At 39.2% G+C, this 15,024-nt stretch overlaps 1 protein-coding gene across 1 annotated transcript in view; it reads right to left on the reverse strand.

Annotated features, from left to right (window-relative positions):
* LOC150101159 (ubiquitin carboxyl-terminal hydrolase 8-like) overlaps window positions 1–15,024 on the reverse strand; it is a 338,380-nt gene that overhangs the window by 308,425 nt on the left and 14,931 nt on the right. The window contains exon 3 of the mRNA XM_090401220.1: window positions 10,089–10,236. Within this exon, the coding sequence (XP_090257346.1) occupies window positions 10,089–10,236 (148 nt within the window). The remainder of the gene's footprint in view (window positions 1–10,088; window positions 10,237–15,024) is intronic.

Consider the following 15,024-nt stretch of genomic DNA (forward strand, 5'->3'; position numbering starts at 1 on the left):
ATGCTCCCCCAAGTGTGGGAACAGTACTCCAAAGTTGGTTGGATCTGAGACATTAAATATTAGGAGTTGAGAGGAAGAGAAATAACATTTAGAACAGAAAAAAAAAAAAACATCAAGCTTTTTAGAGGATATGTAAGTAATATGCTTGTGCAAGGATAAACTGGATGTGAGAGTCAACCCAACAAGAGAAATTTGATCTTGAAAGAAAACTGGAACATTATCAAAAGTGAGAGGGAACGAGGCAGGATTTTTCTTGCAGATAAGGAGGGCTCGAGTTTTTTTTTTTTTTTTTTTTTTTTTGGCACTGAGATTTACTAAGTTGTCTTCACTCCATTTGAGGATGTTAATAAGGTCAGTGTTTAAGTCACTAGTTACAGAAGATCTTGAGGCATCTAACATTAGGGTAATGCAGGGTTTATCAAATGAGGAAGAGGAATGAAGAGTACTGTCAACGGTAAAGCTGTGAACAGGATTGGAAGTTAGAGAAAGGAAGTCATTGATGTAAGGGAGGAAGAGCGGGGGTGAGAGCACAGAATCTTGGGCACTCCAGCATTGATGGGGAAATCTGATGAGAGGAAGCCATCCACCATGACACACAATGAACAATAGTGAGGAATGGAAGTTGGAAATCTAATCATAGAGTGTAGAAGGGAGGTCATAAGATGGCAGCTTGTTCAGGAGGCCTCAGTGCTAGACACAATTAGTTAAGAGGTCAGCTGTAGAACGAGAATGGTGAATTCCATATTGGTGATCCACTGTTGAATCGCCAGGTAATGAAGAAGTGCTGTTGATAACCTTTTCCATCACTTTTGAAAGTACTGAGGTGAGAACAATGGATAACTAGTTAGATGGCTGACTTTTCTCTCCCTTTTTGGTATTGGCTGGATGTAGGATTGCTTCCATGCTGTTGCATCGATGCCAGTAAAATATGACAGTTCACATATAGGTGATACAAGCTGGGTGTTACTTCTGGAGCACAAGTCTTGAGCATAACTAGTGGAATATCATCTGAACCAGGAGCCTTATTAGTATCAAGAGTAATGAGGGATTTCCTGATGTCCTTTTGGCAAAAGTTCAGAGGAGACATGCAGTGGAAGTACAGGAAGTGATTTGTTTTGGTCATCCAGGCAGGAGTTGGAAGAAAAATCCAATGTAAAAAGGTCCTTTTCCTTGGGTGAGGTTACCATGGTGTCGTCAGGATGCAAGAGAGGTACACAGGGAAGGGCAGAAGTTACACCCTACAACCTTAGCAAAGGACTATAAGGCTTGACTGCCAGTTGAGCAGGAGGCAAGTTTATTGCATTTCATTCTTATGAAGTCTGCTTTGGAATCACTGATAACTTTTTTTTTTTAACACATTTCTGGCTGTTGTGTAACATGAATGAGAAGCTGGAGTTTTTAATTCAAGCCATTGCACATAAGCTTCATTTTTATCATGGACTGAAGAAGCACATTTTTTTGACAACCTTGGATTTTATGACAAGCTTGGATACAGGTTGGGATTTGCAGTGGAGTGGAAAATGAAGGCTCTCGTTCCTGTGAGGATTATTTCAGTTATTAGTTTGGTACAGATGTTTATCAGGAGAGTGAAAGCAGTAATCTGATAATGGAAATGAGTCATAAAAATTCTGGAGGTCATCCCAGTTGGCACAATTATAGTGTCACAGGGTATGAGGCTGAGATTGGCTGGGGAGAGGACAAACCGTAGAGAAAGAGACTTGAATAAAGATTGTGGATTTATTATTTGTTCCAATCTGGAGGTCATACCAGTTGGCACAATTATAGTGTCACAGGGTATGACGATGAGATTGGCTGGGAGGAGGACAAACTATAGAGAAAGAGACTTGAATAAAGACTGTGGATTTATTATTTTTTCCAATTTTTTGGTTATATTTTTCATAGGAAAAATATAAAAAAGACTTTTAGACTTTTTTTGTTGTTATTTTTATAGGAGATATTTTTCTATCCACAGTTAAAATGCTAGTACTTTTATGATTGATTTTCGTGTGTGGGGTTGGTGATTCAACAAAGAGTAGGAGCATGCAGCTGGGTTGAGGGACGTGTACATAACGTGCACACATGGAGTGCTCAGACTCCAGTCCAAGTGTCGCCTTAGACAGTGCATACCACTGACCTGGTCTCCTTCCAGGCACAACCTGGCAGGGTCAGCACAACAGGATTGTTTGCCAGATGATCGAGAAACCTCCAACAGATGCATTACTATTGGATTCAGTCCCATGCATTATCTGGCAGAGAGCTTGCAGAAAACTGCTCTACTGTTGTACCCTCAAAATGGAGCAGAAACTGGCTCCCTAGTAGAATAATGACAATAATGAATATGCCCAGCAAGGCCATCACCCAAAATAATTCATGTCAGAAGAAAGGGGAACACACATGCATACATACATATTATGAAAAGTTTATATATACATACATACATACATCTTCAAGGCACACCTTTCCTAATTGGGTTGTGGGGGTAACAGCTGCAAGAGGAACTTCCAATGGTCACGATCTTCTGCCACCAAGCTCAGGTGTTCTGGTGGGATTCCCAAACGTGTCCACCCAAGGTTTTGGATATAATCCATCCAGCAAGTCCTTGGCCTCCCACCCTCTGGCTTGAGACCACAAAGAGGGCCTGCTGAGGGAGCCTCTCATGTGGCATTCTGACCAGGTGCCTGTACCAACATAACTGTGATCTCTCAACACGGAGAAGCAGCGGTCGAATATTGAGGGTTTCCTGAATTTGAGAGCTTCTGACTCTGCCGAGTCTTGTCAGCCCCGCAACCCCTCGCAGGAACCTCATTTCAACCGCTTGGATTCGTGTCCGCATTCTTTCGGTCATTACCCAACTCTCATGACCATAGGCGAGGATGGGGACATAGACTGTATTGAAGACAGCCAGCTTTGCCTTCTGGCTTAACTCCCGCTTCAATACTACTGAACGGCCAAGCTCCCGCAATATTGAGCTTGCTAAGCCAATTCGAGTATCTAGCTCTATGTCCCATTTTCCATCATTCATAAATATGGACCCAAGGTATTTAAACTTCTCCACCTGCCTGATTGGGACTCCACTTACATTTAGAGTGCACTGGGATGGTTGTCTTGAGACCACAAAGTTTCAGTTTTGACCATACTGATCTTCATTCTGGCATCTGCACAAACAGCTACAAACCTATTCAGGGTCCGCTGGAGGTCATCTGTGGAAGAGCTAAGCAGAACTAGGTCATCTGCAAAAAGCAGACGTCCAATGCTACACTTTCCAATTCTGACACACTCACTGCCTCGGCTGTGCCTATCAATCCAGTCCATAAATATTATGAAAAGGAGGGGTGACAGAACACACCCTTGGTGGAGGCCAACGGAGACTGTGAAAGGTTCAGACTTTGTGCTGTTTACCCTGACACAAAACTCTGGGCATTCATGGCAGCTAATAGTTGGCCATCCACTCCATACTCCTGTACTACTTGCCAAAGCTTATCCCGAGGAACCTGGTCATATGCCTTCTCCAAGTCCACAAAACATGTGTAGACATTCTTGGCATATTCCCAAAATTTCTCAAAGACTTGCCTTAAAGTGAAGATTTGGTCAGTTGTGCTTCTACTGCACCATCTTTCCAAGCACTTAGCATACACTTTCTCAGGCAGGCTGAGCAGAGAGATGCCATGATAGTTACTACAACCCTTCTGGTCTCCCTTCTTAAAGACTGGTATTATTATGCCTGTCTACCATTGCTCTGGTGCTCGCCCAGATATCCAAGCAGCCTGACACACTCGAGTCAGCCAGAGAACCGTCTCGATTTAAGGCTTTTAGTATTTTGGGCCGAATTTCATCATCGCCAACGATTTTATTACAAAATGGACCTCTTCCGCTGTGAGACTAGTCATTGCCCCAATCTGCACCTCTTGGATGTCCGCAACTGCTGGGCCACCTGGGTTAAGGCGGCTCTCAAAGTATTCCCTCCATCTGTGGAGGATATCCTTCTCGGTTGTTAAAAGTGCACCATCAGATGCCTTAATTGCCCTTGCTGTGCATGATTTCCTCCCTCAAAGGCGGTATATGGTCTGCCAGAATACTTTGTTTGCATTTGCATAGGATGAGTCTAGTCTTTCTCCAAAGGATTCCTAAGCCTTCTGCTTTGCTGTCTTTACTGCCTCAGCAGCAGCTTTTCGTGCCTCAGCATACCGCAAATGCATCTCAGGTGACTTGACTCTAAGCCATGTTAGGTAGGACTCCTTTTTTGCCCGGACAGTTTTTTGGACTTCTTGGTTCCACCAAGGTGTCATTTTCTCACTGCCCGTTGCATGCCAAGTCGCTTTCTGCCACACCATCAGTGTGCAGAGGCAGTGACAGCTGTTCTGAACAGCTTCCACTCCTCCTCAACATCTGCAGTATGCTTGGGAATCTCTTTGAACCTGGAGGAAATGTCATCTGCAAAATTCTTCCTCACAGCCTCATTTTCCAATGTCTCCCATTTCACGCAGTATAGCTGCTTAGGCCTATCGGCATTGATAGTAGCATCTGGTTTCTGAAGTCATAGAGTGCACATAACATGGTGGTGGTCAGTTGACAGTTCTGCCCCTCTTCTCACACGAATGTCCAACACTGAGGAAAATAGGTCTGCTGAGACTATAAAGAAGTCAATCAGAGATCTTTGTTCTAGTGTATCCCTGTACCAGGTATACTTATGGACTTCTCGGTGCTGAAAGAAGGTATTCATTATGGACAAGCTGTTAGTACAGCAGAAGTCCAATAATTTCAGCCCATTCGCGTTAAGGTCAGGGGTGCCGTTCCTCCCAGCCACACCCCTCCATGTCTGGTCATCTGTTCCAACATGTGCATTGAAGTCACCCATTAGCAGGACTGATTCCATGTCTGCAACCCTGTCAAAAGCAGCATCCACTTCCTCTAGGAAGGCAGAGTATTCTGACTCCAGATTAGGTGCATAGGCTTGCACCACAGCCAAATCATGGTTTTTCATCTGAAGCCTTAACACACATACCCGTCCTCCCAATGGGATCCACTCAGCAACACAGTCTGACAGCTGGGGCTTGTGAGTATCTCCACACCTGCCTGAGCAGACATTGTCGGGCTCACACCAGAGTAGTAGAGCTTCCACCCCCTTATCCAGGTCGACAATTCCAGAGCCTCTCCTCTTGGTCGAAGAAAGCCCGACTAAGTCTAGCCGGTAGCACTTGGCTTCCTCAACCAGTTCCAACTCTTTCCCTGTCAGAGAGAAGATGTTCCAGTTGCCTAAAGCCATAGTCTGGTGCCGTTGTCATTTCCATCCTTTTGCAGAACCAATTCTTTGTGCTGCCCCTAAACACCTCTCCAAATGGGTAGCGGGCCCATTGATGGAGATTCCTCTAGCAGAGTGCTGAGGAGTGGTGTCTAAGGGAGACAGTAACATATTTTTCGAACGGGTCCCTCTGCCTAAAACCCGAACGCATCCCTTGGTAACCTGCGCGACGGACGATGCGGTATGAACATTTTTTGATGGCCTGATCATGTTACAGTGTTTGATAATGTCCTCTTAGCACAAGACGAAATGACACAGCAAAATAGGAAAGATTCCCCTCGAATACTCTAATAGCATTCAGGGGAAGGAGCAAGAAGAGAAGAAAGAAAGAAGCAAGGGAGGAAGAGGAGGGACTAGTCTATAGAAAATATAACAGATGTATATTACATGAAGTAAGGCATGGTCCAGCATCAGGTATCTCGGGTTTGCCACACCCGTACTCACTAATATTAACTCGGGGTTGGGATATGTTCATTTTTTATAAACTGACTAAAAATCTGAGAATTATAACAAATTGAGATTTATTTGTTATAATTTGTAATCTAATAATTTATAATCAATTTGTTATAATTCTCGGATTTTTAGTCAGTTTATAAAAAATGAATATATATATTCATTTATATATATATATATATATAAATGAATATATATATTCATTTAAATGAAGAGCAGCAGCAGATTCTAAAAACAATCTTCCTCTTTAAATTTACTGTGATGGAGCATGATGATCTTTTTCCAACTGATTCTGTGAGCTATATCTAAAGTATGGTTCGCAAGGCCAGACTGACCATAGTCATGTCTGCAGATGTAATTTTTTATGTTCTTCCATTAGGATGGTAGTTGATCTTCCTGTCTGTCTATAGTATGCCAACCTGCAGGAACAAGGAACTATATATACACCTGGGACTGAAATGGGAAGGAGTTTGTCTTTAGTGGAATAGATGAAGGGTAGCTAGTTTTAAGTGAGACTTGAAAGTGGAGGAAATATTGTATTTCTTTAAGATTATGGATATTTTTTCTGATGTGCCTCAGACCTAGGAGATGGTCCAAGACATATCTAGGTCTCTCTGAGGAGGTTATGGATTGGGGAAAGAATTGATTATTTTTTGATATTGTGGGAACTGTAATCATTAGATAGAAAAGTCTGGTGTATATGATTGAGTTCTGTTGCAAAAGAAGTCTCACTAGAACAAAGGTTATAAGCTCTATGGGTTAGTGTTTTTATGACACCGTATTGTTGAGAGGGAAAGTGATAGGAATGTGAACACCCCCTCATAAAATACTCACTGAATACTTCAACTATATCATCTCAACAGTACAATTATAACTTTTATCCATAATATCATTCTCTCATAACATTCTTTCTTCTACTTCCCACATATCAAAACAACTCTCTAAGATTTGTTCTAAAAGTATACTGGCTCATACTGTACTTTTGCTGCCATTGCCAACTGAGTTGGTAATGGCCTGCCCACTGTATTCCTTACACTGATTATTACCCTTCATCTTGTGCTTTCTCCATAAATCATTCTTTTTTAGACTGCATACTTAATCCCTTCATTCATCAAGTTTACCCCTACCTTATTTGATATTTTCACCTTGGAAATACATTCAGACACTGCTGATGTTAAATATCTCTTCATCTGTGTCCAAGAAGCATCTGTCTTCCTTCCCTGAAACTCTTCTTTCCATGCTACATCTCCCAGTTGTCTCTTAACAGCAGACTGGTTGTTTCATATACTGCTTGCTAAGAAGTCAGCAAATGTCCCACTGTCATCGAGCCATGTAGCAGGTATAAATTCAAAGAATATGATGCTGCCAAGTCAACTTTCAGTGCAACTATGTCCAGATGAAGTCACTCCAAGAAGGGAACTAATTGAGTTTGAAAGAGGCAATTCTGATAGGATGCCATGTTGGAGGCCTATATGTTTGGCAAATTGTTGACAAATCAGGCCATCCCAGGTCAACAATAAATGATACCATACTGAGATGGGAGTGCAGAGTCAACTGCAAGTGCTACCCACAGTGGACAAACTGCCACACTGACCAAACAGGACCACAGGGTGCTATGAAGGATAATATGTAAAAACTGCCATTTGTTGGCTGACACATTGAATGTGGAGTTCCGGGCATCAACTGGAACATGAATCTGCAAAAATGCATTCAGAACTGAGGCTCACAACATGGGTTTCAGTGGTAGGACTACAACATGCAAGCCCCATATTATCTAAACCGACATATACTCATTTTCAGTGGTGCAAAGAGTGTATACAGTAGGACGTTGAAAACTGTGTTTTCAATGTCCTACTGTAACAAATAGATAGACAGGTGTGGCAGAGGCCTAGTGAATGTCGATTACCAGAGTATATAACACTAACTATGAAATTCGGAGGTGGCAGTGTGATGGTATGGCCCTGTTTTTCCTGGTTTGGCCTCGAACCTATGTTTATGGTGCCACAAACATTGAACTCCAAGAGGTAACTGAACATCCTGGACAATGCAATGCTTCCTACTTCGTGGCGTTTTTTTCCTGGTTTGGCCTTGAACCTCTGTTTGTGGTGCAACGAACATTGAGCTCCAAGAGGTAACTGAACATCCTCGACAATGCAATGCTTCATACTTTGTGACGTTTCTAAAGAACTGACCATTGTCTCTTTCAGCAAGATAATGCACCATGTCATAAGACTGCTGCTGTAACTGCATGGTTTGTGGACATGAACATCACCACATTTGAATGGCCTCCAAAGAGCCCTGTTCTAAACCCTATTGAACAGCTGTGTGATGAACTGGAGTGTGTGTGGGGGGGGGGGTCAAAGGACTTCTGCACCACAACAATTCAGAACCTCATTACATGCCTACAGGATGAATGGACCAAAATGCCCATTGATTACTATCGTACACTTGTGGAAAGTACACCCTGTAATATTACTGTAGTAATTGCAGTGAAAAGAGGTCCTACACCTTATTAAAGTGGGTACAATTATTATAATTATTATTAAAAGAGACCTGCAGGGAGACAGAGACTTGTCGAGGGAGGCCACATAATACACACACCAGCTTTCATAGTTATTCTTGAATTCATTCACACTGATTGCACTCACAACATCCAATGGTAATCCATTTCAATCATGCACCACTCACTGAGAGAAAAATCTAGCCCTCACCCTTCTTAGCAGCCTTTATTCTCAGCTTCCAAGGATGCCCTCGTGTCCTTTCCCCACCCTCTATAAATTGAAAAATTCCATCAACTGAGTCAATCATATCACCCTCTTTCTCCAGTTTGCTAGTGTCTGCAGTCTACAAATTCTCAATCTGTCTTCAAAATTAGTATTCTACAATCCTAATTTCATTTTTAACACTCTCCTTGCTCCATATATCTCCTCTGACTCAACTACTCCCCCATGTATCCCAGGCTATCCCATTCTTATGTTGATCATTCCTGTATAAGCACTTATTACTGCTTCCAGAATTCACTCTACTGACACTGTTCTCCCCCGTTTACCTGTCCAGCTACATTCATTTTCTCACATTCTCATCTCTCACACTACTCTCTTCACCATTCTCAATTATTTCAGTTTCACCTATTGTTCATGCGTCCATTACTGCTTCCAGAATTAATTCTCCTTTCACTGTCTCTCCATGGCAGCTGCATTCCTTTTCTCACATTCTGTGAGACTAGAAACTTTCAACCTGCAATATAATCAGACAAGCCTAGAAAATACATTTACTAAAATGTGGATCAACAATATATCAACAATTTGAAGAGAAAATATTACTAGCCTATTGGCACCAGAGGCAAGTTTACAAGTTAGGCCAATGGTAGTCAAATTGTTAAATGAAACTCATAACTTTTGTACAATTCCATTCTTGCCTCAAATGCATGTCATGCAACTGCACTCCCTTTCTCCTTGCAACAGTTCTGCTTGCACACTATTCATGATTTTTGCTCACCATCTTAACTCATCATTGTCATATCTGGGCAATATACTAACTATCATTCCTATATTGTCTTTTACTCTCCTCAATAACCTCCTGTCCGTGCGGTTAGCCTAGTGGCTGTGTGCTTCGCAACCATATGACTGGGGAAGGAGTGTTCCAGGTTCAATTCCCGTCGAAAACGTGAGGAATTTGTGGATCTTCCTCAGCCATAGCCAAGTTAGCCGGTCTTGGGTGCGGGAAGTAGGGTTTTTTCCGCCAGTTTATCTGGCATTTTTCATCCCACAAGCAGGCAATCCGGGCCCGTGAACACACACGGATCTACAGCAATAAATACTTAACCCCTATGAAGGGGCTCAACTTTCTCCAGTAGGGACGGGGGAGAAAAAGGGAGGAAACTCCATACTAATAAATAAAAAAATAACCTCCTGATATCCATCCTCATATCCTCCCTGTATCCAACTAAATCACTCACTCATTCATTTACACAATCACCATAACTTCCTTGCATGTTTATTTCTCATATTCAAAGCATAACAATGTGTTCATTATTCCTCCTGAAAAACAGACCTTATGCACCCTCTTATCAGCCCATGCTCTATAATAATGGAATCTCCAAATAGAATGACTCGAGTCATTGAATCACGCTTGGGATTATTTTAACAGAAAAATTACACCAGGATATTTAAAAAAAGCATCATGTCTAATAGTAACACCACTTGTACTAATTCAGCACAATGCAAAACAAATGTCCTTAATATTTTCATAAAAAATTAACAATAGCAATATCAAAATAAGTATATAATTAAAAACAATTACTTTGTTAAATATTTTTACATAAAATGAAACATACAATCTTAAGTTTTTCAAAATCTCGACTCTGCCTAATTTTATTAATAAGTTCTAAAAACATCATAAAACAGAAATATGCTCTTTCTTCATCTCCATCCAAGCAACACTTCTCAGCTTCTCCAATTATTTTAGCAGCAGACTTGCAATAGCTAAAAATGAAATAAATATAGGTTATGATACAAATGTTATTTCAGTATAACAAGTTTTTTTTTCCAACTTTTATCAAGCTTATTTTAAATGTGCAAGCTATGAACATATCTAATATCAGATATATATTTGTTATTTTTTGTTAACAAGAGCTTCTACCCAGCAACCTCAGTTGTTGGGTAGAAGCTCTTGATCTAACATAACTATCTAATTAGTGAAGTCCTAATATGTAATGCAATGAAAGACAAATACTAATCCCCTTTTATTGGGATTTTCATTTTACAGTGAAGAATTAAGATTTATTACACAGTTAAATTAACTGTGTAATAAATCACTGTTTCTTATGCAGTCTGTTCATTCAAAATATAGAAAGTTTTTTTTTTTTTTTTTGCTTGGTTACAAAGTAAATTATAACAGACAAGAAACCGAATTGTTGTTTTAATCCCAAACATAAACAAATAAAAGTTGGAATGTGAAGTATCTTCATGACTAGGCTCCTTGTACATGGAGGCATATGATTTCACATCAAATTGCCCTACTACCAATAATGCACAAGAAATATTTTTCTTTCGGAAATGTATAATGCCATTCATTATAGGAAAAAGTCTTCTACTTGAATATGAATTCTACATTGATTCAGCTCTCACAATCCACACAGGTCTAGCTCTCACTGATGAGACCTCAATAAAGGTTTAAATCAGTGTGAATAGTGACTCTTCCCATAATGTATGGAAACATACTTCCAAAAGGAATCTTGCTGCATTATAGGATACTAATGCAATCTGATGTAAAGCCATTTGCATCCAAATATTATAGCCTAGTTGTGAAGTTACTTCACACATTTTAATTCTTTACCCATGCATAAACAAACGTCTGTTGCCTATATTTGTATAGAATAAAAACAAGAATGTACTTTCTTGTCTATTATTGTTTACAAAGTAGATTATAACAAAGAAGAAATAAAAATCTACAACATCTACAACAATTTCTAATCCACAGAATTTTAATAATATGATACATCATTTTGTTAATCGAATATGAAAAACATAATTTAAGCAATGATTTAATTCTCAGCATCTCCAAGATCTAGCTCCTGCTGATGATGCCTAAATAAAGATAGAAAGAGAAGCTGGTTCATAGCAAACCAACGCAATGGTATACAATACAGCAACATTAGAAACATTAACATAGATATAGAAGTGGAAATGCAGAAACAAGTAGAAGAAAGAAATTTTAAAATACGAGGGTGGTCTGAAAAATTCTTGGCCTAACAAGGAAAAAACAAATTTATAATTTCAAAATTATTTTTATTTTTCGACATAATCTCCCTTAAAACTAATACATTTATTCCAGTGATGCTCCAGTGCATTATGCCATCCCTGTAGTGGTTCTCAGTAAAATATACAAAATTCAAAAGAAAGATGCTGACCAGCAAGGAAAAGTCTTAGTTTTGGGAAGAGATAGAAGTCAGAGGGAGCCAAATCTGGGGAATAGGATGGATGTTCCAACAATTCATAGTGCAGATCCCTTAATTTTCCCATTGCCAAAACACTTTTGTGGGCAGGTGCATTGTCCTGATGAAAGATGATTTTTTTCTTCTGCAAACTGGATCTTTTCTCACAATTTTTTTCATCTAGTCTGGTTAAAAGATTGGAATAATATTCCCCAGTTATTGTTTTACCCTTTTCAAGATAATTAATAAACAAAATGCCTTTAGTATCCCTAAACACTGATGCAATGACCTGTCCTGCTAATGGAACCGACTTTGTCTTCTTTGGTGCTGAACAACTGGCCACCGTTTTGACCGTTGTTTGGATTCTGGTGTGTACTGGTGAATCCCAGTCTCATCCACAGTAATAAATCGACACACAAAATCAATTTTATTCTTGTTAAAATGCTCAAGCACTGTTCAGAGATTTTCATGCGAGTGCGATTTTGTTCCGCTGTGAGCAAGCCCGGCACCCATTTTGCGCAAAGCTTTTTCATTTGCAATACTTCATGCAAAATATATCCTACTCGTTCTTTTGAAATGCCTATAGTCTCAGCAATTTCACGAACTTTGGCTCGCCGGTCATCCAATACCATATCGTGCACTTGATCAATGATTTCTGGTGTTACACTTTTTGGACGTCCTTCATGTGGATCATCTTCAAGGCTGCTACGGTCATGTTTAAACTCGGCAGCCCATTTCTTAATTGTCGAAAACGAAGGAGAAAAGTGTCCATAAACTTTTATGAAATTTGAATGAATTTCTTTTGCCGTTAAATCTTCTTTTACAAAGAATTTTATAGCCGCACGATACTCAATTTTATCCATTTCAAGGGATACAGATAACACTTTTGCTTCAGACAGCTGTATAAAACAAACTACTTGATAGAATGACTTGCAATTTCACATGGATGCTTATGACAGATATACCAACTTAGAAAAAAAAAAATGTTGCCGATAGTGTTGCCATCTATGATCGAGGCCGAGAAGAAAAGACAGATAAATATGACCACCCTCATATTTATCTGTCTTTTCTTCCTCCTAATATTATTAGACTTTCTTGCACTCTTATACTGCTCTGGACCTATGATGAACACCTCTTTACTTTTCACCTGAATAAAGGTCAAAACTAGTCTGGGTACTGATCCTGCCCATAATGCATTGCAACATACACATCTGAAAGGAAATATGCTCTGCATGATAGAATACTAAGGCAATTTGTATATATCTTCACGAAATGTCTTCACAACTTGGATCCAAGTTGTGAAGATATTTCATGCTGTTTTGGTTACACTTAGATAAAGGATTAAAACAAGAATATAAATACTTGTATATTATACTTTACTAATCCAATTTTAGTAATTATACTTCTAATTACACAAAACATAAAAATAATTGCACATAGCAGGAAAAAATTATGTTAGAGAAACAAATCGGCATAGAATCATTTGATGGAGTTTATTATTATTAACATGAGACCTCAATTGAGTCAAAAGATTCATTGTGGGAGGTACACACTATCACACACAAAGCATATCAAACTGTTCTTTGAACTCATTCATCACATTCTTAGGCAATGCATTACACTCACCAACCACTATCCATACAATGAACTTACTTCTTAGTCCCTTGCTCATAATCTTTTTATACAATTTTCAGGTAAGGTACACAGAACAAGAAGCCATACCTATGAAAAAATTTTTTTCCACATTAACCTGGTAACAATCCCTCATGAACTTATGTCTCAATCTCCCATCCTATTCCCAAGGCTCTACATGTTGCAACATACAAAATGCCATTCCCACAATATATCTTCATAAACCTCCATTCCAGAAACCAGATATCACTTCAATCAATTTTCTCTGGATCCTTTTTACTATATATCCAATCCTCATTAAAAAGATATGTGACCATATCTGCACACAATAATCTATATAAGAACTCTGACCAAGGTCTTATAATACAGTAGAACCATAACTTCTTCATTTCTGCATGTCAACATCTTCATCATCATTGCCATAATCCAGATGTGATGACTTCACAACTTTTGTTACTCAAACTTCAGGTCTCATCTACCAATACTCCCAGGTCTCTCATTTCCTCTATCTCCTTCAAAATTTCTCCATCAAGTGTATACTTTACATCTTATCCTTGCCTACCAAATTTCAGAACCTTACACTTTGCAGCATGAATCCAGCAATTTCACTCACTCACCTACTCATACAGTCTATTCATATTCTCCTATAAGGCCAACATCTGCTTGGACTCCTCACTGTTCTCCCCAGTTTTGCATAATCTGCAATAGAGCAGCATATCTCCAGTTAAATTAAACCGATCCCAATATTCAAATATTTTAATATTCAATTTAACTCCATCAAATATACAAATATACTCCATCGCAGCAAGCATTAATACAACAGACTTTTCCTTGAATCTGCTTCTGACTTAAACTACCCTAACCTCAACAAATTTGGTTGCATGAAACTGCCAAATATGGCAGCCAAAGTCTCATCCTCCATACTTCATCCCAACAGCCAAGGATGTCCAATTTAGCCCACTAAAGGGCACTATTCAAAAATTTAGACCTACTCTCAGATGACAAGCTTCATCTTCATTACTTAGTGTAGTTCCTTCATGCATGAATTTTATTATATTTTATTCCCTGATGACAGCAATTTGACTATGCCAAAATACTGGAAATATTAATTGAATATATTTTAGGTAATATTAATGTACATTGTAATTTCCTTACAAAATACAGTTATCATCATATAACTTCTGCTGCTTCTACACTGTGCCTTCTTCTTTCATGCTTTATCTCTTATTCATTAATTTGACAACTATCTTATTCAGTCTTTTGACCTTAGGAATACATTCACACAGTGATACTATTAAATAGCTCTTGGTTCTGTGCCCAAAAAGCATGTACCTCTTGCCACTTAACTCCTCATTTCAAGTTATAGTGCCATGCTGTCTCCTAAGCCTTTCATAATCACTGGCCTAGAGATTTCAATATATCCTTCCCTCACAGAAGTCTTCATATGTTTGACCATCATGACCACTCTATCAAATGGCAGGAAATACAACATCCCGTTCACAACATTATACTCTAATTATATGATCAGATCTAAGATTCTCAATCTTTGTATGCCATCCTTTTATATACTGCTCAAGATAGCTGTCCCTCAAGAACTCAAGAAAATCAGTTTTTGTAATCCAAAATACTATCTCTTCATTCCAATCCATATTATCATAATTAAAAGAACCCATAATGATCACCCTTCACTTGTTTACTAACACAA

Source organism: Typopeltis vanoorti, chromosome 12 (genome assembly GCF_054136105.1).
Source record: "Typopeltis vanoorti isolate ZY-2024b chromosome 12, IOZ_Tvanoo_1.0, whole genome shotgun sequence".
NCBI classification, from domain to species: Eukaryota; Metazoa; Arthropoda; class Arachnida; order Uropygi; family Thelyphonidae; genus Typopeltis; species Typopeltis vanoorti.